Source organism: Camelina sativa, chromosome 15 (genome assembly GCF_030686135.1).
Source record: "Camelina sativa cultivar CO46 ecotype springtype chromosome 15, ASM3068613v1".
NCBI lineage: Eukaryota > Viridiplantae > Streptophyta > Magnoliopsida > Brassicales > Brassicaceae > Camelina > Camelina sativa.
The window spans coordinates 3164991-3190814 of NC_141894.1; the positions used below are offsets into that span (position 1 = coordinate 3164991).

Consider the following 25824-nt stretch of genomic DNA (forward strand, 5'->3'; position numbering starts at 1 on the left):
ATATAATGAAACACAATTAGCTTCTTAATTTATACTAATGTGTTTGTCTATGACTCTATGCTAATTTGACTTTTATTTCTTAAAAGGGTTTTTGCAATGATATCAGCAATTTGATCAAACATAGATATCAAAGCTCATGGAGATAAAAACGGTGAAAGCTGCGTTAAGTAACATTTACGTATTATCCAAAATGTAAAAAAAAACCAGAGTGTACTACTGGCCGTAAAAGAAATTTCTCCAAACTCTCATATTGCCTAATTTGGAGCACCACATATACACAAAGCAACAGTAATAACTGCATAATCTTTTTTTTTTTGTCTAAAAAAGTCTAAAAGTATTCAAGAAGTCATGTCCATGCTAACTGAAAGAAATGGAAATATTAGAAGTCATGTCCTTAGCTATATTTTTTCTAAACTGTGACTCTGCCAGTTATTGAAGTAAGTAACCAAAAAATATTAGAACAAGAGAAGAAATTAATTTTGTGATCTATTAATAATTCAATTGAATGTAAAAAAAAAAAAAATTGGAAACAAAATATGAGCGGGAAATAAAAACCCAAAGATGTCGCGAAATCGTGTTTGTTTGAACCATTAATTAAACCAAAACTTTACTTTTATCGGAACCCTTCAGTTTCCAAAACAAAAAAAGTCCCGTGAGTCTAGGGTTTTAAGTTGGGGGAGGGATCCAAGAGTTGTGCCCAGGAGTGTGTGTGTGTGTGTGAGTGTATTTTGAAATTTGGATATGGATTCTGCGGAGGAAGTTGCTATTTTTGAAGAAGCGAACGGTCGCGGCCGTAGGATTCGGAGAGTTTCTACGAAGATGAAGAATTACGTTGACCCTGTCACTGACGAAGACGAAGACCAAGGACCTAAGAAGCGAAAGGTCAAAAAAGGGGGAATTAGGGCTCCGAAGAAGGTAGACGATGAAGGTGTTAGGGTTGAAGATGAGAACGGAGGCGCTGATTTGGCGAAGGAGAAGAAGCAGAGAGCCTCTGCTAAGACGAATGACTCAGAAAAGGACTCAATTGCTGGGGAATGTGAGGATTCTGGAAACCAGGTTACCATTGGGGCAAGGAGGACTCGGAAAAGGACTAATAAGGATGAAATCGATGGTGATGTTCCAGCTAAGCCGAACAAGAGGTTGAAGAACGGAGCTAACAAAGACAACACGGTTAGTGATTTCTCTGTAAAAGGGTCTCTTTTTTTCTCATCAATCGTTGGTTTAATTAAATACACGACCTAATCCCACTACTTTGTATATATGTATTTAGGATAATGCTGAAGGTGCAAAGTCCAATAGGTGTCATCAATGTCACAGGAATGATAAAGGGTACGTTGTGCGGTGTCAGAACTGCAACTCGAAGCGTTTTTGCCTCCCCTGCTTGAAAACTTGGTATGTGCTCTTCTGTTACCATAAACATTTTTAGCTATTTATTTTGGTTTCTTGTTACTGGTTTCGTTATATGCAGATAAGATCTTTTATAGTTTCTTTGGGATGGTTTGATTCTGAAACACATTGTCTTAATCACTACTTGCAGGTACCCCAACATACCACAAGAAGATGTTGCCAGTAAATGCCCATTCTGTTGTGGTATCTGCTGTTGCAGACAATGTTTGCGTCTAGATAATAAGATACAAGTAAATTTTTCTCGTATCTTGCTTGATTATTATTTTTTTACTTTTTAAATTTATCTGAGCTCCTTAGCATGATGATTACTTGAATGCCATGTAGGCCATAAATCCGAATCTCGAGGTCAGCAAGGACGCAAAAATTCAATGCTCTAAATATATTTTGCGGTGGCTTCTACCACATATGAAGGAAATAGTTGATGAACAAATTGCTGAGAAGGAAATTGAGGCAAAGATATCAGGTACTTTCCATGCTTATTGTGATTCTACTTGAAAGTAATGATTGTTTTTGTACTCCCTTCACATTCTTATCATGTTTTAAGTATGTATAATCAATATATTGTTGGATATATCCGCATTCATTTTTCTAAGTTAGAAGCTGGAAGCTGATTAGCTCAAGGATTAAGAATATATCTTAATATTGTTTAATTTCACAGGACTGGAGTTTGGAGAGGTGAGGCCCCTAGACGCTGAATCTTTCCCTGATGAGAGACTATACTGGTATCTTACCCTAACATTTTTGTTTCAATAAATTTTGACAAGTTCGTATCTCATGTTGCTGTTGTTAACTTGATTCGTTGTTGTTTGAACTCCTTGGGATTACAGTGATATCTGCAAGACTTCGATCTTTGATCTCCATAGGAGTTGCTCGGCCTGTCCTTGTGATATCTGCCTTACATGTTGCCTTGAGATCCGCAATGGAAAGGCTCAGGCATGTCAGGACGATGTGTCCTGGAATTATATTAACCGAGGTTTAGAGTATGAACATGGAGAAGAAGGCGAAGTTATTGATAAGCCGAAGGATAACCCAGATGATAAGCCGGATGATAAACCGGATGATAAGCCGGTTTGCAAAGACCATATGAATTACCCATCTTTGTGGAAAGCAAATGAAGCTGGAATCATTACTTGTCACTGTGGTGCTGAGGGTTTAAAGTTGAAACGCCTACTTCCTGATGGTTGGGTATCTGACTTGTTAATGAAAGTAGAAAAACTTGCTGATGCCAGCGAGCTTTTGGATTTACCTGAAATAGTTTTGGAGCGATGCCCTTGTTTTAAATCTAATGGTCATATTGACATGGACAACGGTAAATTGCTAAAGGCTGCTTGTCGAGAAGGTTCAGAAGACAATTATCTATATTATCCAAGTGTTAGAGATGTTCAACAAGAAAATTTGAATCATTTTCAGCACCATTGGGTAAAAGGCGAGCCTGTGGTTGTGAGAAATGTGCTTGAAGCAACAGCTGGATTAAGCTGGGAACCAATGGTAATGTGGCGTGCTTGCCGCCAGAGAAGCCACATTAAGCATGGAGAACTTACTGAAGTTGATGCTGTTGATTGTATGGACTTCTGTGAGGTCAGTTTTTTCCTAAGTAATTTGTGTGGTCCATGTCCTTTTTTTATAGAGGTTTCTATGACCTAAGCACTTTGCAGCTTCATTTTGAGTCCTTATTTCCATTATTTTTCTGTGATTGCTTAATCTATGACTCTGGTGCTTCCATAGCAATGATTTTTTTCTTATCTAGGTTATATACATTTTGACGTTCATGTTTTTCCCTTTTGGGTTGACATTTCAGTTTCTTTTACCGACTGTTCTATGATTTTCTCATTAACAGTGAATATATATGCTCGTGATTTTGAATCAGCGTATTACCTTTTCTTGAAGATGCATCGAAAACTTGCATGTCAAATACATATTAGGCTTACTAGGCAACAACATGGCTCATTTGGTTCTCTCAAGATTTATAAGTTCTTACTATGCCCTTGTTTATTTAGTGACTTCTGATAAATGCAGGGATCAATTGATCTGCATGAATTCTTTACTGGTTATACGGACGGTCGTTATGATCGCATGGATTGGCCACTAGTTCTGAAACTGAAAGATTGGCCTCCAACTAAGACCTTTAAAGAAAACTTGCCACGTCATGCTGAGGAGTTCTTATGCAGTTTGCCTTTGAAGCATTACACACACCCGGTAAATGGACCTTTGAATCTTGCTGTCAAACTTCCCAAAAATTGCTTGAAGCCTGACTTGGGACCAAAGACTTACGTTGCTTATGGATTCGCGCAAGAATCTGGCCGTGGAGATTCTGTTACTAAGCTTCATTGCGACATGTCTGATGCGGTAAGTACCCATGTGATTTGTCTTCTCTCGTTTTCAGATTTGTTTCTTTGTTACAAATATGTCCATTCTTCTGATGCTTTTCCTTGTCATACCCATAATGACCTCAAAACAAATTTGTTGCCCGTTGTTGAAATAAAAGACTGGCATCAACCTGAACTGAAATCATGATTGAACACCCCTGGCTATTGCTACTTATTGTAATAAGGTCAATTGACATTATCGTTGAAATTTTTCTATAGTAATTTCTCTGTCTCTCTGTTATCTAATTCTTTTCAATATTTTAATTCGTGTGTTTGTTATTTCAGGTGAATGTTTTGACGCACATATCGGAAGTACCCATCCCTAAGGAAAGACAATCTAGAATTGAAGAACTGAAAAAGAAGCATGCTAAACAAGATTTCAAGGAGCTGTATAGCTCTGTAGCTAACAAGGAGGAAATGATGGAGATTCTTGTTAACTCTAAACAAGAAGCCGAAAATGTTGAATCTGATGATGGAGCTCTCTGGGACATTTTCCGTAGAGAAGATAGTCCTAAATTAGAAAGTTACATTGAGAAACATCACAAGGAGTTCAGACATCTCTACTGCTGCCCTGTGTCTCAGGTACACATACTCTCTTTTCATAAAAGGTTACATTTTTAAAGATATGTGGTGCTTATTTGCGTCCAGTCTCTCTACAACTTATCCTACATTTTCCTTTTACCTTCTCTTTTAGGTTGTTCATCCAATACATGACCAGAATTTCTACTTAACGCGGTATCATATAATGAAGCTGAAAGAAGAATATGGTATGCTGTCATTTATAAGTTATAACCAACCAATTTATCTTGGCGGTTTTTGGTCATATTCAATGAGCTGTGTTTTGTAGGCATTGAACCATGGACCTTTAATCAGAAGCTTGGAGATGCTGTTTTAATACCTGTAGGTTGCCCTCATCAAGTTAGAAATTTGAAGGTAATTTTTTGGCTTTAGGATACATACAGTGGATTTGAGCAACTGTGCTTTTTAGTTTCGCAGCATAAGTAAGGTTCATCAATTGATCATAGTAGCTCTCTTGTGTCTTGCAGTCCTGCACAAAGGTAGCGCTTGACTTTGTCTCACCTGAAAATATCGGCGAGTGTTTACGCTTGACAAAACAGTATCGTCTACTTCCACCTAATCATTATGCAAAAGAGGACAAGTTGGCGGTATTCCTGTCGTCTCAATATCTGGTTGTTTTAAGCAAATTCTGACTCTTCTCTAAATGTTATTCTTCTGTTTTTTTCCTGTTGTTTGGTTGAACAGGTTAAGAAGATGATAATCCATGCAGTTGATAAGTCTCTCCGAAACTTAAGTGGAGAGAAGTGCGTTCTTTACTTCTCTTCTCACTACCTATCGCAATCATCAGTAAAATGAGTTTCCTTTTGTTTAAAGCTTGATTTCTGTTTTGTGATGGTGTTCAGGTCTCCAGAACCCAAAGAGAAGAACAATTTTAAGAGAAGGAACAAGTCAAAGGGTAAAGGCAAAGCAGTTGTGAAGGCTCTCAAAGACTTACCTCCAAGTGAAAAGTGAGTTTTTTTTTTACTTCTCTTCTCAATGCCTTAAAAAGACATCAGTAAACTGAATGTATTTTTGTCTTGGCTCAGGTCTTCTGAAGCCGAAGAGGAGAAATCAAAGATGATAGTCAATCCAATCGATAAGTCTCTCGAAGACTTTCCACCAACTCAACAGAAGTGAGCTTTTTACTCGTCTACTTACTACCTGTAAAAAGCATAAGTAATCCGAGTTTCTTGTCGTCTAAGCTGTGTTTCTTTTCTTTTGTATTGTTTCAGGTCTCTGGAAACCGAAGAGAAGAGAAAACCAAAGATAGTGAAGACATACGTGCGGAGAAAAAATCTGGGAAGTCAAGAAACACGTAGACATTGGCTAATTACAAAAGGAGAAGAGTAGGAGTAATTGTTAGTTGCATCTCAAAACTCATCTGTTTTGTTGTCCGTATATATATATTTTTTTGGCATAATTTGTAAATCTCGCCTCAATCATCTTACTCTGTGAAGTACTCAAGTCTGAGAAGTAGTTAACTTCACTCCTCGAGATGTAAGCTGGAGTAAACTAATAGGAAAAAGAGTTAAACTGATTTAAGTTTAAATACAAACCGCATCTTGATCAAACAAAATTTGTTTGACTCAACTTGTCTGCTATGAGTGGAGAAAGAAGATTCCTGGACTCACATAGGGATCATCAATGTGTCATAACAATTTAACATTTAATCTTCTTAACCAAATAGAATGTATAATCATGTTTAACACATCATATCTCTTAAATGAGGATCTACTAATCTACATAATAGAGATAGTTTCGAATCAGTAAGAATAATTAAATGAGGATCTCTACTAATATACATAATAGCGATAGATATATACTTTTTAATTATTAAAAAAATGTGAATTGGAAATTTTGGTATTATTGTTAATATTCTTTCTAGATAGTTTTATAGTGAGTTCAAATCATAGACGATGATATATTTCTTTTTTACCTTTTTAAAAAAAGTTTGTAGTATTCCATCGCCGGAAAAGATGGATTTTGTTATTAACTTCGTCAACGTTTCTATTCAACCAAATAAGCAATTGTTTATCAACAAAAAGAAATAAATAATTATATTCCTAAACGAAAACCATGAATTATACCGGCCCGATTGTTTCGGTATTCTATTAATTGAAAGTGTTTTTAATACTAATTCTAGATAGAATCTAGAAGATCATAACTTCCTTCCAAAAGATTGCCTTTTATTAAAAAAAAAAAAAGAATTATGTTACGAAACCGAAAGCAATAACTCACGTAGAACTAGAATCCAATGAAAATCTTTAAAACAAAAAGGACGTAAAACAAAATTAAAGCTTAAGAAACATTTCTATTGACCGGGCCCTGTGGAAGACCACGCCGGAGGATGAGTCGGTGATAAGCTGAAACAAGAGTCTTCGATGAGAAAATTGCGAGAGAGTCTCTTGCAGCTCACGCAAAGCACAAACCTCATATGCGGCGTCACTGCCCTGCCCTGGTGATTGGTAAAGTGAATTACTCGGTCACAATTATCGCATAAAATGTGATCATGCTGAGGACAGTAAACGACAGCGTTTGAAGCTACGCATGATTCACATTTCATTGCAAACATCCATCTCTCGCAATTGTTATGCCCGTTGCAGCTCATCTCAAACATCCCTTCTCTTCTCTGGAGAAGAACCACATGAGGTAGCATATGCTCACGCTCATGATGCTGATGCGCATGATGCTGATGCTCATGATCGGGGTTATTGAGATGTAGAGGAACAAGATTGACGATTTCATAGCGATGGCCATCGGGAACGCAGTTGTAATGGAGTGAATAACATGATTGGCAAAGAACGATTTTGTGGTCAAAGCAGAGGAGTAAACCTGGATTAACCCAGCATTTTTCGCAAAGTTGGTAACGTATGTGTCCTGCATCAGGTCCACGATGTCGCATGCAGTCACAAGAAATGCACAAGTTAGTCGCCTCCGTAAAACAGTGGATCGCGGCTGGTCTACGTCTACATGTGTGACACATTTGTGCAATATTTCCTGAAAGATAACTCAAAAGAATAATATTATCCAACAATTATAACCCTTTACCAACAACAAAAAAAAAGAAGATTATTCAACAAATACTAATAACATAAATAAAAGCATAGGAGAAGAACCTTCAGCAGAAGGAGAGAAGGAAGCCAGCCAACGTTTTTTTTTTTTTCTTTTCTTTGTGTGGAGTAAATTTTGCTTCTGTTTTGATATGGATATATTTATATTATTTGGACTTTTCCTTTTTTTTTTTTGTCGTCAATATATATATTTGTATTTTGTAGATATGATTTACCAACTGATTGAAGACATCCATAAAAGAATAGGTTCTATTTTTTTTTTTTTTTAAAGTTACATATTTATATTAAACAATACGTTATTTTATAAAGTTCAGTAGTAAGAAGATTCGTTGTCCGTAGTTATATCTAGTTTTGGCATAATGTACGTGTCATAACAGTTTAACATTTAATCTTCTTAACCAAATGGAATGTATAATCATGTTGAACACATCATATCTCTTTGGAGGATCATTAACCAATATATGCCTCTTCACTTTCTTCACTCCTTCGTATAGTCTCATATACCGATCCTCCGGTATATCCATCAATATCCTTTTTAGTTCCGGTATTTCTTTAACCGATACCGAAACCGAAAACTTCTCCCAATTCAAAACATCACTAAACGGTAATACATAGTTTTCCGAGATAAGAACCGGTACACATCCGCTGTATATAGCCTCTGGTATTCTCGGGCTAGCTACTTCGTGACCGCTCGGGCAAATACAAAACCGGCTTTTCCTCATCATCTCTGTGTAATCTAAACCGTCCGGTAGATTTTCGTAAACCAGAATGTCTTTGTCCTTTTCTTTCCAATGGTTTAGAAGAACCGGACGGATTTTGCCGTGTGATTTTCCAGCGAAGAAAGCCAGTGTTGTACGAGAGATTGGATCTAAACCGCCGGTTAAGTTGTTGATTTCCCCGGTCATTAAATTGATTTCAGGAAACGGAGCGTCTTTCTCTGGATTGAAATATTCTGATATGTTGGCGTTGCATAGTACTCTTATGGAATTGAAAAATAGCTTCTTTACGTACCATGTTGCCCTGTGACCCTGTAACAACGTGGTCAGTCCGTGCTTGAGTTATTAGATGACCTAAGCAGAATTATAAACTAGACCGAAATTTGAAGAACCGGCGATTGGTTAAAACATACAGAAACATCGTACCCAGTCATGGCAAGACAACATGAAGTGATCAAACCCATCGCTTGTGTTCCAATACGGATATTTCTTGGAAATTATCTGGACATAGTCAGCGATGACACGTTCCAAGACGGCCTTATCTCGAACAACCGGGTCAAAAAGATGGTGAAGGATCATGACAACACTAAAAGGTAAGAAGTAGACATGAGCCTTGTCAGGATCTCGGGTGCGGTACTTAAGGACATCGTTTTCCATAAAGTTTAGGAACAGTCCTTCCATTGAGTATATGTCTTTACAAATACCATAGTGAAATATCGGTGGATCTCCTTCTTCGTATACGTAGATCTTGAATATCTTCTCCATAAGAAGATAACTTCTGTCACACGTAAACTGAATCAATAAAGGGTAACTTCCATGTCAAGTAAACACATACGTATATTGTTACCGGTGAAAGGCGTAAGGGTTCCGGTAAATATCCCCATGAGGGATATAGTCTTCGTCTCCAAGGGGAGATGATGAAGTAGCATGAGAGTTTAATTGAGCTTCTCTGATCAACGCCCTCGCGGTTGCTAATTCTGCTTCGACCTTCCCGTCTCTTTTCCAAGATCCATGACCTGGATTTGATCCGTTTCTCTTCCTTTTTTCCTTGAAAATACAAAACAAGAATTCTTGATTTGAAACAGACATAGCCTAAATGGACCAACAGGAAGAAAGATGGATACCGTGATGAGTGCAGGGGAGAAGGAAGAGGTCCATAGTGAAGAAGAAGTTGAAAAATAAAGATGAGAAGATGAATTTGAACCTTTTGCTATGAAAATCGCAAAGACTACAGCGAAAGTAGCAAACGCCAATAGAAAGGCATTCAAGTATTTTGGGATGTAATCTCTCATACCTTTTTCCCCTTTCTAATTCCTATTCCATTATTGTGTAAATGTGTTTAATCTTGAGAGTCGAGACATTAGAGAAAGAGTGATGGTGCTGAAACTAGGGAGATTTCAAATGAGCCAAATAAAGAGACTCTCTACACCACACAATTCACAATATAACCACTTCACATTATAGTGTCAAAACTAGACTCCTTGTTTAATGGTCTACCATAATATTCTTCATCAAAAACAGTAGTACTGTATGTTGTGTTTCGTTGGTCTGCCTCAACTTTTTTAGTAAGGGCCTTAGATAAATATTATGGGCCTTCTAATTGGCCCATTAATGTCACCTCCACCTTCCATATATTATTGTTGCTTTCACATCAGAAATAAAAACAGCCGTCAAAAACAACATCAATGGCAGTGCACGCTGTTCGATTGACGACGCCGGCGACTCAGCTTCGCGGCGGAATCTCTAGCAATCTGTCACCATCGAACCGTAAACTTAACACCTTTGTCCGATACGGATGCGGATCTTCAAAACGTTACCGTTTCGTAACCGTCTTGGCGTCACTCCGGGAAGACGATGCAAATGGTAGGGACAAGTCCGTGAGAGCTATGGAAGTCAAGAAGATTCTCGAAGACTCTCCTCTGCTTCCTAGTATGGATTCGATTCCTTTAGTTACATGTTTGAGCTAAGATCAATCAAGCTTCTGCAGATAGATATCTTCATTTGTAGTAGTGATGATTGGTTTGTTTTGTTTTTAATAATAGAACCGTTGTCATCGAACCAGCTAGCAGAATCTGTCTCCTCCAATGGCTCCCGCGTTCGTGTTGCGTATCAGGTTAATTGTTCACGGAAAATGTATTGTTTCTGATTAATTTTTTATATGTTTTTGGGGGTTTTATTGGCTAATGATGTTGTTACAATTAGGGAGTAAGAGGTGCATACAGCGAGTCAGCAGCTGAAAAGGCTTATCCTAACTGTGAAGCTGTTCCATGCGAAGAGTTTGACACTGCTTTTGAGGTTTGATTCTGTTCTTTTGCTACTTTTTCACTGTTCAAGACTGAGATTGGGAATCTTTTTTTTTTTTTTTTGTTCTTTGGTTCTTATTTCTTAATGTGAGTCTAGGGAAAAAGTCATCTACTTTCGTTTGTGGAATTTGTATGTAAAAGTTTCATTGCCATACATCTGTCTTAAGTTTTGTGTTGCCATTAGACTGAACCAGTTGCCAATCTTTGTTCTTGTTTTAGGCAGTTGAGCGGTGGCTTGTCGACCGAGCTGTTTTACCTATTGAGAACTCTTTAGGTGGAAGTATCCATAGAAACTATGATCTTCTGCTGCGACACAATTTGCATATTGTTGGCGAAGTCAAGTTAGCTGTCCGTCACTGTTTGTTGGCTAACCATGGTGTAAATATTGAAGAGTTGAGAAGAGTGCTTAGCCATCCACAGGTACCCTCCTACATGCCGGTGCATAATTGAACTTTTTTTTTCTCTTGATATTATCCAAAGCTTTAACCGTTGTCTTTGGCTCAGGCTCTCGCCCAATGTGAAAACACGTTAACCAAATTGGGGTTGGTCAGAGAAGCAGTAGATGACACTGCTGGTGCTGCAAAGGTAAGTTTGATGTTCCAAGTATGTTTATACTCACACTCACAGTTTACAATGGCAACTAAATAAGTTAGTGAATTTGATTTGCAGCAAATTGCGTTCGAGAAATTAAATGATGCAGCAGCAGTTGCCAGCGCAGAAGCTGCAAAGATATATGGTTTGAACATAGTTGCTGAAGATATCCAGGTAGTATAGATTTTTTGGATGCCTTTTTCATTTATATCTTTGCACTTGTGGATTATCTGATAGCGAAGTGCAATCAATGTAGGATGACTGTGATAATGTTACAAGATTTCTAATGCTCGCAAGGGAACCCATTATCCCTGGAACTAACAGACTCTTCAAGGTGAGAAATCCATTGTTACTTTCCAAATTCAGTCGTAACTCTCTGCTGTTTGACAATGTATATATCACTGATGGATGAGTTACTTATGATCTTGTTTTAGACAAGTATAGTTTTCTCGTTAGAGGAAGGGCCTGGAGTACTTTTCAAAGCACTTGCTGTGTTTGCCCTTAGGCAAATCAACCTCACAAAGGTTAGTTAGTAGACTCAAAATCTTCCTTCTAATGTGCAGCCTTGTTTAGAAGCTAGTCTGGTTTCCAATCCCTAACAAACAATTATCTTGTGGTTTTGATCAGATTGAAAGCCGCCCGTTAAGGAAACACCCTCTGCGAGCATCTGGAGGGCTAAAGTAATTTCTCTCACAATCCACTCTTAAAGTCTGTACCATAACCCACAGTTTCTTAGTAGTCATGAAAGTGCCACTCTATTTTTTTCGCTTGACAGATACTTTGACTATCTTTTCTATGTGGACTTTGAAGCATCTATGGCTGATGAAGTTGCTCAGAACGCACTTAGACATCTCGAGGTAAAAGCCTTGGGTTAATAGATCTAAAAACATGTACATGTACATGTGACTAAGACTCTGGTGTCTTTAATGGGCAGGAGTTTGCTACCTTCTTGCGGGTACTGGGAAGCTACCCAGTGGACACTACAATGCTCTAAACATGTCCCCGACAGCTTCTTGGTAAGTAGTCCATTGTTTTGGATTGCATAGTGGTAGTGAAACATCATCAATGCAGAAGAAGGTTTAAATCATTGAAAAGTTTTGTGACAGAGATCCGCTTGATGATATCAATATTTTGGTGGAAGAAGAGCTTTAGCAGTGCGGTTAGGTCCAGAGGAGGCACCAGTGCACCTTACAGGACATTCCGCTTTTTTAACAAGTTGTGAGGTCGGAAGAGTCACCGGGTGCACCTTTGTTTTTTGTAGAAGCAAGAAATAGTCGGATATTAAAAAACAATAACAAAGAACTTTACCTACCTAGTGTATGGCTGTATGTGTTCTTTTGTTAGAAATTCTGGTGAGAGTTATTTGCATACATACAACTGTTAAGTTTCTGTTTTTGTAATGGTAGAAGAATCGATGACTTTGTTTCAAAATTTGATTGATATAAAAAAAAAACTAATGGTAGTGTTGATTTAAGATATTCGAATTATCAAAGTGATTTATTAAACTTTTGTAGGTTGAAAACTTCATAAATCTAAAATTCGGATTTTATTTTGGTTCAGATTGAAACCAATGAGAAAAAGAGGGACTATATGACAAATAAAAAGAAATGAGGTTTCTGGAAGGAAAGAGTAGAGAGAGAGTTGCTTCTTCTTCTTGCGCAATAAGCTGAAGCTGAAGGATTAAAACGAGTTTCGCTCAGTCAGTTGTTGTTCTCAAGCTTTGGGCAATGAAAGTAGCGGAGAAGATTGTATTCCTATGGGAAGATTCCGATGGATTCGCAGCAACCATTGCTGATGCTCTAAACCCTAGCCCTAGTTCCCCTCTTCGCAAACTGTAATCGATTCTTCCTTGACCTCGATTTTGTCTTTTCAATCTCAATACTCTCTACTTTAACATTTGTAATCTCATGCGCAGAGAAGAACAGATCCAGCTTCCTTTGGATAAGTATGGCGTCCGAGATGATGTCGGAACCGGCGGCAGTATCGTTCACTTCGTCGACCAAAATGGAGTTTATCAGGTTCAGTAGGAATTTAGCGGCTTTCTCGTAGAGATCAGTGTTTCATAGTTAAATTTGAGTTCTGATTTCTTCTAGTAGACATTACATGGAGCTGCTCTATTATACGGAACCTGTTTTGTTTGTCCTTAGAACTGAAATTTTATTTCGTGCTACACTAGTTTAGCTGAAGAGTAGTGGTGCCCTGGCCTTAATGTGTTGATTCTTTGGGACATGAAACTATTACTGGGATATATGTAATATGATGGTTCAATTCTCGCTTCACTAGTTGATTGCTTCTTCGATTGTATTACAACACTAAAACTAAAGCTAGAGCCTTATGAGATAGAAACTAATAAGTCTCTTCTGCTTAGGTGAGAATGCTTAGTAGAGGAGGTTATATATATATAAGGCGAGTGAAAGCATTAACAGTCTCATTTTCCCGTAGTAGCTAAGTGGAACCGTAACTTATCGGACTAGCTTCTAAGCTTGATTAGATTTAGGCCTTTGCCCTTTTTGTGATCATGATTTATCCCCTTGTGTATCATTTGTTCATCAGTATCATGGTTGTGTTGCAAGACTTAATTTCATGTTTTCTTGTTTCTATGTTGAATGCGATAATAACATGGTTGCATTGCTTAACTTTCTGATTACTTCTTACATTGTTTAAGGTCTCGATCTTTCTTCTTCGAAGCTATGAGCCTCCTCTATTAGTGTGTGCTATGAATGAACTGCTCGACTTAATTTCGAGGGAAGCATCAACTCTACCCACAATTGTGGCTCCTTTTCTTGTGGCGGCATCTAAGCTTAAGTTTAATAACAGATCCCTCGAAGCAAATAACAGCAAAGCTAGTCTTCATTACGTTCAAGTTGGTACAGAAACAGATACCAGTAGGTTATTTGCTTCTCGCATCGAGAAACCACCACCACTGATGCAGATCCATTATGAACCTTTGTCATGCTTGCTTCATCTAGCTCGTGTCAAACGCTTGCCTACCTCTATTCTCATAGGACAGAGAAGTAGTAGCCTATATCGCAAAGCTCTAGATGAAGAGCTTCAGGTATGTCTCAGTTTCTACTCATTTTTATGTGGAGTTTTATAAATCCACTCATACTCGGCAAGGTCACTAGAGCATTCACATGAAATTAAAAATCTATTGTCAATTCTAAGAGAACATAGATTTTAACTGAATTGTGGGTTGTGTAATTGTCATCACAGGTGATTCATGAAACAGGGGAGCTTGTGGCAAGTTGGACAGGACTGTCTTTCTCAAGAGACAGAATCAAGTGGAGCGCATCAAAGACATCTAAAGAAGAGGAAAGTCCATGGCGTGCTCTTTACGGTTAATCTTATCAGGTCCGGTCAGGTCTTTTTCATGGCCTAACACACTGGCTACAGTCTTTGCTTGGGCCTGCACTAAATTTCCCTATTGGACCTCGTTTGTTTAAATAATACTCTTATTCTCAGCTTAATGAAGTCCATGTCACTCACTATTGCTTTTTTCTAAGATATTTATGAAAAGAAACCAGCTGTTTCAAACAAATCTTAAAACTCTCGAAGAAAAGCAATTAGGATCTTGAATTATAAAGGTACATTATATTTGGTCAACTCATGGGAGGATCCTGTAGTGTTTGTTATGTCACTCACACAGCTAATGGTTGTCCTAGGAGAGTCGGATATATTAATAATATTAATGATTTGAGTTATGATTGGGTGGAAGAGGCATAATAATAAAAAGAAAGAGAGATGGGTGTGAAGTCCATAAAAGGCACTCATGGAAGTATAAATAAAGATTTATAGATAGTTAATGTTATCTTAAGAGAAAAAAATAAGTGAGGTGTCGTCAGCTCTCTCTCAAAGCCGGTGGTATTATATTCGTGAGGAATACGATGTTTTGTACCAAAGTTTCGGATCGTCCCAGAATCTTATCCGACTCACATATCTCTCAGCATCATATGTTTAAAAGCTTTTGTTGTTTTTGTATTTTTTTTTCTTATTTAGTGCGTCTTATCGTCCCCTTTTTTCCTTAACTTTTTTTGCTTTCATTATCGTTGCTTGATTATATACTTGTTTTCCAGGGGAGATTTGTCAATAATTTATCCTATTAAGGTTCGTGCTATGATCTAATAAGTTTTCAATCTCATCTTTCGTATTTGATTGGATACGAGTCTGAATGATATAATATAATATAGAGAAAAAATAGCAATACGATGAGTACAAAAGTTAATATTGTACTCTCTCTTTCTCTCTTTTTAATACTTTTTCACAAAGAATACTTTTAAAATACATTTTGTTTTTAACGTCGTTTAACTTGTAGGTTCTAACTGAAGTTGTCATCGATTAATTAATCTAAAACTTATTTGTAAAATATATATTTTAAAAAGTTATCGTAAATAAAACATGTGAAAGAACACAGACACTTAAAAAATTGTAGGTGGGTTGTCATCCAAAACTCCAAAAACCTTTAGAATTATATATATATATATATATATATTATCAGTGATACAATCAATATATTGTTTTGTTTCCTATTAATCATTTTAATCGAATTTGAACAGAAAAAAAAAAGTAATGGGGTTTAAGTAAAGCCGGTGAATAATAATAGTAATAAGAAAAGAAGAAAGAGAACAAAAGGACAAAAGAGATCTATCATTGATTTCATAATTTTCAAGCGGCTTTTATGATTTTTATTCATAAGATCCATTATTTTATACGTATTCATATAGGGGGTAAGCAAATAGCAACTGTTTTGTTTGTTAAAACTTAAAAAATATCTTCGTGGTTTGGTCTGAAGAGAGTTTTATAGAGAAGAGAGACGTATCTAATAAAATTGGCAGATATTTTTTTCCTTTTGCTTTCTCACTCTCCCCATCATCATCATATTCATATACAGTATAAAAGATACTCCCTCCGTTTCAAAATATAGGATGTTTTAAGCAAAGCACGCAGATTAAGAAGTCTTTACTTTTAACAAGTTCAACCAATCAGAAACAATACTGCATAATATAAAATACTAAACTAATCTAAAAGTTACATTGAAATTTGAAAGCATCCTATATTATGAAACAACAAACTTCTCCAAAACATCTTATATTTTGAAACGGAGGGAGTATTTTTTTTCTTTCTTTTCTTCTACCCCAAAAAGATATTTTTGGAATACCCCACCGAAAAAAAGAAGAAGATATTTTGGTTTTTTTTGTTGTAGAGGTCAAAGCTAAATAATAATACTAGAGAGAGAGAGAGTGTGTGTGTGTTTGTGATTCGTGTAAAACTAAAAAGGCATCGAGAAAGAAAAAAAAAAAAAAGGTGAACGACTGAGACAAGAATCCATTATGGGCAAACAAAAACCGTTTCATAATATAGGATGTTTAGAGAAATATTTTTGTTTTATAATATAGGATGTTTCAATTTTCTATGCAACTTTTAGATTAAATCTATATTTTATATTATGCAGTTTTATTTCTGATTAGTTAAGCTGTTTAAAAATAACTTTTTCTTAATATGTGTGTTTTAACTAAAATATCCTATATTTTGAAACGGAGGGAGTATTAGACTATATAAACCACTTGGTAACTTCCACGTCGCGAGTACGTTGGTTCTTATACTCCCTTAGCGCGTGTCTGTTTTTTCAACATTACCTTTTGAGATTTTAAGTAAATTATAAATAAACTAACTAAAGTGTGGGGCCTATAAAAGTTTATTGCTTTTCATTATAAATACGACAGGGACCCACTATTACCCTACACGAACCTTTTCTTGTGCACTTTTTCGTGTTCTGTAATAAAATGAATTTTAAAGACAAAAAAAAGAAAAGAAAGGGATTAGGCACTTTTGATGAAAATTAGATTATGTCACAAGGCAGGCGCCTACATGTCCCTTTGCGGACACACCCACCCATTGTCTATCCATTCCTCTTTTTTTTTTCCTCTCTTCATCTCATTCATTACTCACACAGAAAGAAAAAAAAAAAGAGAGAGAGAAGAGAAGAAAGAAGTTCTAGGGTTTTAGTTTCTTTGTTTGTTCTTCTTTCTTTAAAGAAGTTTCTGCAGAAGATATTAGTTTCTGGATTCAAATTCTTCTCAAGAAGATCTTTCTTTTTTACGTGAGTGTTTTTTTGTTTCTCTTCTATCTGTTTCTTCTTAGTGTTCTTTGTTGTTTTATTGCCATCTGTTATATAATCAATTAGTGTTAATTAGTATTTGATTATTCACTGTTTATCGATCAAGGGTTTATTTTTTTTTACTTTTTAAAAAATCTTGTGTTGAATTTGGATCTTCGATTGAGGGCTTTTCGTGTCTTTTTTTCTTTCCCAAACTTGTTCAGATGATGATATGATGATTGGGATTTTAATCAGAAAAAGCTTGATTTTTTTTTTTATCTCTTCTCGGGAATTGAGAATTTCTCGATCTGGTTCCTTTTTTGAACTATATCAAGTCAAACACACAAAACAAAAAGCCTGTAGTCTGTAGATTTTACTGATCTGTACTTGGCTCTTTGTTTTTTTTCTTTCTTAAATTTCCTTTTGTGGGTTTTGGTCTCTTGATTGTTCATTAATAAAACCCTCTGTATTGTTTTGTTTTAGTAAAAATCTCATCAAGTTAGGTTCCACGTTTCCTTTTTTTTCTTATCCTTTCTCCTTTGGGGTTTTATTAATCAATGCTCCACCTGTTTATAGAAATCACTAACCTTTATTCAGAAATTCTTGTAATATCAGCGCTTGTTTTTTTTTTCCTATATCCCAAGTCTTTCTTTTATATTTTTAAATCTAATTTGAGTAACTTCTGACTTTTTTTTTTTGTTTTTAACAACAGGAGTTGATTTGGTCAAGAGTGAAGGAAGAGATGGGTTACATGTGTGACTTCTGTGGTGAACAAAGATCTATGGTCTACTGTCGATCAGATGCTGCTTGTTTGTGTCTCTCTTGTGACCGTAGTGTTCATTCCGCTAACGCATTGTCTAAACGCCATTCTCGGACACTTATCTGCGAGCGATGCAATGCTCAGCCTGCTACCGTCAGGTGTGTCGAAGAAAGAGTTTCCCTGTGTCAAAACTGTGATTGGTCTGGTCACAACAACAACAACAATTCTTCGTCTTCTGCTTCTTCTTCTCCGCAGCAGCATAAGAGGCAAACCATTAGTTGCTATTCTGGTTGCCCTTCTAGCTCAGAGCTCGCCTCTATTTGGTCTTTCTGTTTAGACTTAGCAGGACAATCCATTTGTGAACAAGAAATGGGTATGATGAATATAGACGATAATAATAATGCTCCTACCGACAAAAATTGCAACGAGGATAATAAGAAAGATGTCTTGGTTGAATCCTCTACTGTTCCTGAAACCAGTTCCCCTGCACAAGGGAATTCATCTTTTGCTAAGAAGGTAACCTTTTCACTCCAATATGTTATATTTACTTTTGAATTTAAATATTTTCTTGTTACTAAACTCGACTTCTTGTTTGTCTATAAAGGATGTTGGAGTGTGTGAAGATGACTTCTATGGGAACCTCGGTATGGATGAAGTTGACTTGGCACTTGAGAACTATGAAGAGCTCTTTGGTGTTGCCTTTAATCCCTCGGAAGAGTTATTTGGCCATGGTGGAATCGATAGTCTCTTCCAGAAGCACCAAACTGCTACAGAGGTACCTTGCTTATTAGATTTTACAAGCAATGATCATCAACTTTGGATGCATCTCTGTGTGGTTCTAATACTTCTTTTGATGCAGGGAGGGAATCATGTGCAGCCAGCTGACAGCAATGACTCGTTCATGAGTTCGAAAACTGAGCCAATCATTTGCTTTGCATCGAAGCCAGCACATTCGAATATCTCTTTCTCTGGAGTCACTGGAGAAAGTAGTGCTGGAGATTTCCAAGAATGTGGTGCATCGTCTTCTATGCAGCTCTCAGGGGAGCCACCATGGTATCCTCCAACATCACAGGATAATAATGCTTGCTCACATTCAGTAACCCGTAATAATGCAGTTATGCGTTACAAAGAAAAGAAGAAGGCTCGCAAGTAAGTAGTATTCTGCCAAAATGCAATTCATGCGCATCAATAGGAGTGAGTGCAGGGTGGTTTTCCTAATGAGACTCTGGCTTCTTTTTTGTTCTTGAAACAGGTTTGATAAGAGAGTGAGGTATGCTTCTCGCAAAGCAAGAGCTGATGTGAGACGGCGTGTAAAGGGGAGATTTGTCAAAGCTGGTGAAGCTTATGATTACGACCCTCTCACCCCAACTAGAAGCTATTGAAGAGTCAGTCTCTTTGAAAGGTAAATACAGATGGCGAAAAATTCCGAATAAGAAAGGTTTTTGACTTATGGGCAGTTTGAAGTGAGCAACTTGGAAAAGTTGTGGGTTAGTTAACAAAACAAGACTACTCTTAGTTTGAACAGATCCAAGACTGACTCTTGTAAGCAAAGCAATCATTCATTCTTGGGATTCAATCGGTTTTTTTGGCCTTAGAAGCTTCATTCTTGTTCAGAGGGATCATTCTCTGACTTTCCTTGCGAACAAATTACCTCAACTCCGATTTCTACTTCTTCTTCTTCTTCAGGCGTCTCACTGATCAGGGTTCCATGAATTTTGTTCTTCTCTTGGTAGTTTAAAGCAGGGAAATTTAGAGTAATTTAAACAATATGATTGTATATGCCTGTCTATTTGTTTGTATACTCATAAATGTTTGTACTCTGTCTTGTACTCGGCATTCTTGTAAATTAAAGACGTTATCCAGGATCGATCTATCAGACAAATTTATGTGGTACCAACCGACTGGATTCGAATATAACGAGATTCGGCTACCTACAATTTGATCTAACGATGAACCAATGCCAAAACTTGTTGTAACATTTGAACTCATTAATATATTTGTATTTTTAATGAAGACTTATTACATCACAAATTTGTAACCCTTACATAGGCAATACATTCAGTAAATTTCAAGTTTCAGGAATAAAATATTGAAATTGAGGGTAGCCAAACAGAACTAAGATGAACGCGATCAAGAAACTTGTCCAATTTGATTGCTGGCACGGATTTGAAAACATTGACCAAAGGCTATTAGGAAAGAAGGAAGAGAAGAAGAGTCTTCAGATACAGACTCAGGCAGCAAAGTTCTTGGCTTAGCTCAGAAACTTAAAAGGAGAGCTAAAAAAAGACCTCTTAAAAACTAAGAAAGCAAAAATTTTGCTAAAACAAAATGATATAGTAACATCAAAACACTGGATTCATAAAATACCTTCCCCTAGCCTTGATCTTTCTCTGTAAAATCCCCTTCATGCTTTAAGCCTTCAACTTCATAGCTTCTTCATTTCTTTGGTAATTTGTTAGATGGCACACACACACACGCAAGTCAACAAAAACCCGCACCATATCTTTCCTGATTTCTCTGGAATTTCAAACTTGTTGAATCTTCAAAATCTTTTTCATCCTTTATACTTCCTGTTTCAGTAATTACTTGGCCAATTCATCTGCGTTTGCTGAGGCTGTTGGAAGACGTTAGGCGCAGGTGCAACCATTTCAGCTCCAGCCACACCTTGAGACTGTTGTAAGAGTGGATGATGAACTCCTGCTGCTGTTACTGCTTGTCCCGGATGGTACATACCTGGGAACGCGACATGCCCAGCTTGTGCTGGAGCGTAAGTCACATGTTGCCCATGGTGCTGTATACCGTAGAAAGAGCTTGACACATCTCGTCCTGGTCCAGCAATCCATACAGGCAATGCTTCACTCTGCAGAGACCCCAAGAATATAAATTCATTAGGAAAGGGAACTAAACTTTCAACTGAGTTGGTTTAGGAAAGGAGAGGGGATAGATACCTGTTGTCCTGTTGTGTTGTAGCCGTTGTTTTCTTTCAACTGCAATGAGTTGAGATCCTCATTGGAAGTCGAATTCCCGGCTGATGCAGCAGAGGTGGGATTATATCCTGCTGGGAAGGACCCGTATGTTGGTCCGTAACCAGCAGGCATACCGACATGAGTCATGTTTCCTGTATTAGTCCCGGGCTTGTAATGAGGGAGTGCGTATTTGCCTCCTGTTGCAGCTCCAGGAGGTGGAGGAGCAGGATATACACCGCTTGCCTGAGGTTGCTGAGCAAATGCACCATTGCTTAAGAACTGGTGCATTGTCGGGGGAGGTAGATAGTATGGGGAGAAGTAGTGTCCATACTGCACGTAGTTTGGTGGATAATGCGACATATGTAAACCCGGGGGGCGGAAAACAGGAACAGGCTGCTGTGTGACAGGTATAGAGCTCTGCATTAGTCCTGCAGCCTGAGTTACCAGTGGTGGTGGACTAGCAGCAGAGAGAACCAAGTTATTTCCACCCTGCAAATCAACATGTTCAAGCATTTCAGGCACAGAAAAGTACTAATACATGTTTGTAACAGCTTTATCTTTTGATCTTTTAAAAGTGTTATAATGCATCTGAGCATAAAAATATACAGACCAATTAGAAAGTGTAGAATCACTTCAATTTTATCAAGAAGAAAAAATGAGACTTAAATCCAAGTGGCCGACATGACAAATTTGACTATCAAAACGATGCTGCTAATGTTGGAAGATTGAATGTATAAACGAAAGAGTCTCATCTTAAATCAGGTCAAAATCACGAAGGTATGAATTCTATAATAAAATACAAGGCTAACCTCTTGCATGGTTTGAGATGAATGCGGAGGCAACACGGTCCCATTAAATTTGGAGGCAACACCTGGGGAAACAAAGGGAGAAATACGGCCATCACTTTCAGGGCCTGAGCGGTAGAATTGAGCATAGTAACTCGCTGTATCAAATGGTTGTTGGCCCTTCAAAACAGCAGAAGTATAGATAGTTTAGAAGATAAACTACAGATGACAATGCCGAAAAACTATATAATGAGAAAAATGTTACTGATCGACGAAGAGTAAAAGCAAGGTATATCAACCATAAGAAAACCTCACAACAATAAGGCATACCGCATAATTGGGAATACGAAGGCCATCACGTGCTTGAGGGTCAGCATTCTCAAATTGTGGAAGCTGGCTCGCATGAGCTGGAGGAACAAGACCATTAATATTACTTGGATCACGGTCAAAGGAGGTTTGATTGCTTTCGGACTCCAACATATTCTCTTGCTTGGGCACCTCATACTCTGGACCTACATTTGTTGCGGTATTACCTTCACCAGCCATATTATCTTGAACTTGTGAAGGCGACTCAAGGTAAGCATTGTTGTCCTCTTCCTTTTCAGTCGAATGGACATTTGGGTGACTGCAATCATAAATGAAAAATTCACTTAGGCACTGGGCATATAAGTACAGTCATATTTCAAGACATAAAAGTTCAGTACCTAGAAATGAAAAGAGTTAGGTTTTGTATAGCTCACTAAGTGTTCATAATGGAAAGGTCATTACGACTTCCAGAAACTTAATTCCGTAACCCATCCTACAGCACAAAAATTCTTTGTGTATCGAACTTAGGAGCCAGGCAGGACAAAGAGTTGTTTCTATCCCAATTAACCATCGACATTACTCGATCAACAGATACCCTACAGCATGAAAAAAGATATATGTTCTAGAGCCTGATGTACACCATACTGTTTTGGAAGTTTCAACTATGCTACTTAACAGAGCACGCAAACTACACCTGGAAATTTCTTTTACCTTATTCCATAAGTAATTTATTATTAACAACTTCTTTCCAGCTTACTCATTCTAAATTGAGAATCTATAGTCACTCAACAACATCAACAATAACTGACAAAGAAGAGAAAGATACCTGAATTCCTCCTCTTCAAAACTCTCTTCAACTTCCTGCGAATCATGAGCGAGAGGTGCAGATCTCTTTTCATTCTCTGGACAGGCTACTGAGCTAGACGTAATACAAAAGCCAGCATCAAAGCTTCCAAAGCTTAGCTTGGTTCGTTCAGCCTCTGGAACAAGAATATGGTTTGGAATAATAACATGCTGACGTTGAATCTGCAAGTCTTCCAGCTGTCTCTGCAATCTAGATGTGGCCTCTGCTGAAGGGATAACATTTTCAACAGATTTGTCACTAGCTTCAGTAGGACCTGCAAGAGCTTCACCTGTAGATGATGCACCAGAACCCTGGGTAGTGTTATGGTTCACTGGCTTCGGTTTCCATTCCTTAACGGAACCAGCACCTAGAAACAAGCATCATTGAAATGATGATGTCAGAAGATTACAGTCTTGTAGAAATGAGAAAAAGAAATACAATAATGAAGAGCTATCGTCAACAAAAAGTGTTTCCTATAAAAGCAATGCCTGATGTTTCTGATTTCTATGCACATTTATTACCTGGAATATATGCTAAATATTTCATATAACAGAGAAGAAATCCAGTACTGCAGATATAAATGTATCACTGTTACCTCTTTGAGTACCAACAGTCTGATGCGACCGATTACTGTAATTAGAAGACGGCCGACTACCCGTACTGTTGCTATGAGATGAAGCAGGCCTCGGAACATAAGTATCATTCACGACAGTCTTCCCAGCCCCACGGGATCTGGCATGGAACTTGCTTTCTCCAACGTGTTGTTCATGTGCTGTTTGCTCTGATTTGGGATTTGAAGATGTGAATCGAACTTCAGAAGAAGTTGGACGAGGGAGTGGCAGAGAATCAACCGTTTTCTGCTCAGTAGGCACATCCCTAGAGACAATTGCTACACGATTTTTGTTTAATTCCACAGAAGATGGTGCACCGGTGTTTGAGGCGACTGAAGATCCAGTAGCTTTCAGCTGACCTGAACTAGCTGGTAGGTTGGAAGAATGATGAACATCAGAGCTTCCCGATGTCAGACCAACAATACTTTTATCCATCACAGCTGAATGGCTGTCAACATCAATGTAAAAAGAAAACAAACATCATGAGAAGGTTCATCTATTGAGCATAACCATGCTGGAAAAAAGGCCAACCCCTGTTTTCACTGAGGGTATAAATACATCCACCTCTATGTCACATGTCACATAGGATCAAGGAGAATGATAGGTAAAAGGGATTAGTACTATAGGATGAACACTCACCTTGACACCAAAGTAATATCTTTCGTTTTTATCTCTTGAGAGGTTGAAGTTGATGGATCAGTGACCTGCTTTGGACCATTTTCTTTTCTAAAAGAATTCTTTGCACCAGCAACATCTGATTAGCAATAAACATTCACAACAGACAATTCATCAGTTACTGAAAACTTCCAAAAGCAACAAGTTATGGACTGCCGCTAGGAACTAACTCTATCATATTCTTTCGCTACATACTAAAGGCCATTCATGAACACAAACATGTAGTACTGTCCTAGGAGAAAAATCAAGAAAGAATTAACTTTGAGTAAATATAACAAACAGGATTGTGACAGTAAGAAACCACTTTTCGGAGAAAACTAATGCTGCATATTAAGAGATGAAAGTACTGTAATAAATTGAGTTAGCCTGATTGTTGATTACCATGTGACGCATGACGCGAAGAGAAATTCCCCCGACCGGCCCTGCTACCACGGCCCGCGCCACCAGATCTCCATGGTGATTCAGCAGAATCCTTGCTGTTGATGTTCTGTAACATTCAAATAAAACCGTCAATCTCCATGTCACAATATTTGCTGTCTAGTAGACATGGTTTACACATAAACTCATGAAATAGACGAAATGAACTGCAAACACCACCCCATACCTCTTTTCTCTTATCACGCTTCTTTTTAACCTCATGGAATGGATCTGCAGAGTCATAAACAGTTTTTGCATTAGCATAGAAGATTGTATAGAATAACTCAACAAAAGAAAACTTAAAACCTATCCCAGAATACATTTCCAAATTACAAGATGCACAAACAGGTAGCCTGATGCAAAACCACAACTGCCGAGAAAATCTACTCTAAAACCTAAAGAAAAAATCATGGTTACCACTGATTCTTTTCAAAACAATTTGTTTAGATAAGATACTAAAATCCCTGATAATGTGAACTTCCAAGCAATAGATTCATCTACATAGCAAAAGTATTCCCCCATAGACAAACCACTCAGAATACTATACCCTTTGTCTCACACATCACTAGTGGAAGTAATTGATTCGCGTATATTCTAAATCAAATCCTGAAAACTTTTTTGTGGCAAAAACGGTTATAACACAGAATCAGAAAAGAGCTTTTCAACTAAGCAGGCGAAGAAACCGATGATTCAGATAACATCAAAGAAGGGAAGAGCAGATGGAATCAGATGCTAAAACCTAAGTTAGAGAGAAAAAAAAAAAAACCCCAAATCGAAAATTAAAAATCTCTCATCGTGGATCCAAATTCAAATTAAAGAGAAATCAGGTATGAATACAAAGTGAAGAGAAGATAATTAATATACCCTGAAGAAGTAGGCGTTGAGCGGTCTCGTCAGGATCCATATTGCATTCATGAAGCATTGCGTGAATCTCATCCTCGCTATAGTTCCCAGCAGTGGTTTCCTTAATGTTCTGAATCATCTTTCGAGTACTGGCTGGAATCGAAACCCTAGCGCCACTGCCGACCATCCTCTCTTCTTCTTCTCAAACGTAATCTCGCTCTTTTTTTTTTTCGAATCGAAATCTGGAAACAGACCAGAAGAGGTCTGCGTTAAACCTATATATTTGTGTGTATTGTATACGAATACAAATAATCACGAGAAGGATGGGATTTGAAACTAGTTTATGTCGAGGATGGAGAAGGTAGAAGAAGAAGAAGGAAGAAGAAGAGAAGGGAAAAAAAAAAAAAAAGAGAAGAAAAAAAAAAAGCAGAGGAAGGGAAAAGGGGGGCGAGAAAAGGGAATGAGCAACAACAGAAGAAAAAAATTACGTACTGTGATTTTTGAAGGTTAG

General features: G+C 37.6%; 6 protein-coding genes and 1 long non-coding RNA gene across 9 annotated transcripts; 4 read left to right on the forward strand and 3 right to left on the reverse strand.

Annotated features, from left to right (window-relative positions):
* Positions 1 to 503: 503 nt before the first annotated feature.
* On the forward strand, positions 504 to 5907 carry LOC109129035 (lysine-specific demethylase JMJ25-like). Its single transcript, XM_087487983.1, has 15 exons — positions 504 to 1170; positions 1271 to 1392; positions 1538 to 1637; positions 1732 to 1870; positions 2066 to 2129; positions 2235 to 2985; positions 3424 to 3753; positions 4059 to 4355; positions 4468 to 4540; positions 4621 to 4706; positions 4820 to 4939; positions 5037 to 5095; positions 5195 to 5299; positions 5378 to 5464; positions 5564 to 5907. The coding sequence occupies exons 1-15, from the start codon at positions 742 to 744 to the stop codon at positions 5679 to 5681; spliced, it is 2880 nt and encodes a 959-aa protein (XP_087344109.1). The 5' UTR covers positions 504 to 741; the 3' UTR covers positions 5682 to 5907.
* A 589-nt stretch (positions 5908 to 6496) lies between these two features.
* On the reverse strand, positions 6497 to 7512 carry LOC147926229 (uncharacterized). The gene is made up of 2 exons (XR_015581990.1): positions 7448 to 7512; positions 6497 to 7328 (listed from the first exon to the last, which is right to left on the reverse strand). It is a non-coding gene; the product is annotated as an uncharacterized LOC147926229 (long non-coding RNA).
* A 125-nt stretch (positions 7513 to 7637) lies between these two features.
* LOC104744955 (putative glycosyltransferase At3g07620) lies at positions 7638 to 9550 on the reverse strand. Its single transcript, XM_087487984.1, has 4 exons — positions 9243 to 9550; positions 8966 to 9165; positions 8545 to 8896; positions 7638 to 8430 (listed from the first exon to the last, which is right to left on the reverse strand). Exons 1-4 carry the CDS (start codon positions 9408 to 9410, stop codon positions 7771 to 7773), a joined length of 1380 nt encoding a protein of 459 aa, XP_087344110.1. The 5' UTR covers positions 9411 to 9550; the 3' UTR covers positions 7638 to 7770.
* A 178-nt stretch (positions 9551 to 9728) lies between these two features.
* On the forward strand, positions 9729 to 12443 carry LOC104744956 (arogenate dehydratase/prephenate dehydratase 2, chloroplastic). 2 transcript variants are annotated; one of them, XM_010466096.3, is made up of 12 exons: positions 9729 to 10047; positions 10161 to 10231; positions 10321 to 10413; positions 10641 to 10841; positions 10926 to 11006; positions 11091 to 11186; positions 11269 to 11346; positions 11447 to 11536; positions 11640 to 11692; positions 11788 to 11869; positions 11947 to 12028; positions 12108 to 12443. In XM_010466096.3, the coding sequence occupies exons 1-11, from the start codon at positions 9804 to 9806 to the stop codon at positions 12004 to 12006; spliced, it is 1149 nt and encodes a 382-aa protein (XP_010464398.1). In that variant the 5' UTR covers positions 9729 to 9803; the 3' UTR covers positions 12007 to 12028; positions 12108 to 12443. The 2 variants fall into 2 exon arrangements, with proteins under 2 accessions (XP_010464398.1, XP_010464399.1); XM_010466097.3 differs by having other exon boundaries at positions 9768 to 10047; positions 12119 to 12443.
* Positions 12444 to 12538: 95 nt separating this feature from the next.
* LOC104744958 (uncharacterized) lies at positions 12539 to 14550 on the forward strand. The gene is made up of 4 exons (XM_010466098.3): positions 12539 to 12846; positions 12928 to 13030; positions 13678 to 14067; positions 14226 to 14550. The coding sequence occupies exons 1-4, from the start codon at positions 12740 to 12742 to the stop codon at positions 14352 to 14354; spliced, it is 729 nt and encodes a 242-aa protein (XP_010464400.1). The 5' UTR covers positions 12539 to 12739; the 3' UTR covers positions 14355 to 14550.
* A 2251-nt stretch (positions 14551 to 16801) lies between these two features.
* On the forward strand, positions 16802 to 19733 carry LOC104744959 (zinc finger protein CONSTANS-LIKE 9). 2 transcript variants are annotated; one of them, XM_010466099.3, is made up of 5 exons: positions 16802 to 17109; positions 17819 to 18382; positions 18471 to 18641; positions 18726 to 19015; positions 19119 to 19733. In XM_010466099.3, the coding sequence occupies exons 2-5, from the start codon at positions 17849 to 17851 to the stop codon at positions 19246 to 19248; spliced, it is 1125 nt and encodes a 374-aa protein (XP_010464401.1). In that variant the 5' UTR covers positions 16802 to 17109; positions 17819 to 17848; the 3' UTR covers positions 19249 to 19733. The 2 variants fall into 2 exon arrangements, with proteins under 2 accessions (XP_010464401.1, XP_087344112.1); XM_087487986.1 differs by having other exon boundaries at positions 16851 to 17109; positions 18471 to 19015.
* A 263-nt stretch (positions 19734 to 19996) lies between these two features.
* Positions 19997 to 25785, reverse strand: LOC104744960 (GBF-interacting protein 1-like). Its single transcript, XM_010466101.3, has 10 exons — positions 25335 to 25785; positions 24658 to 24701; positions 24435 to 24540; positions 24018 to 24132; positions 23363 to 23826; positions 22750 to 23134; positions 21948 to 22242; positions 21642 to 21797; positions 20815 to 21321; positions 19997 to 20726 (listed from the first exon to the last, which is right to left on the reverse strand). The coding sequence occupies exons 1-10, from the start codon at positions 25498 to 25500 to the stop codon at positions 20442 to 20444; spliced, it is 2523 nt and encodes an 840-aa protein (XP_010464403.1). The 5' UTR covers positions 25501 to 25785; the 3' UTR covers positions 19997 to 20441.
* Between the last annotated feature and the right edge of the window lie 39 nt (positions 25786 to 25824).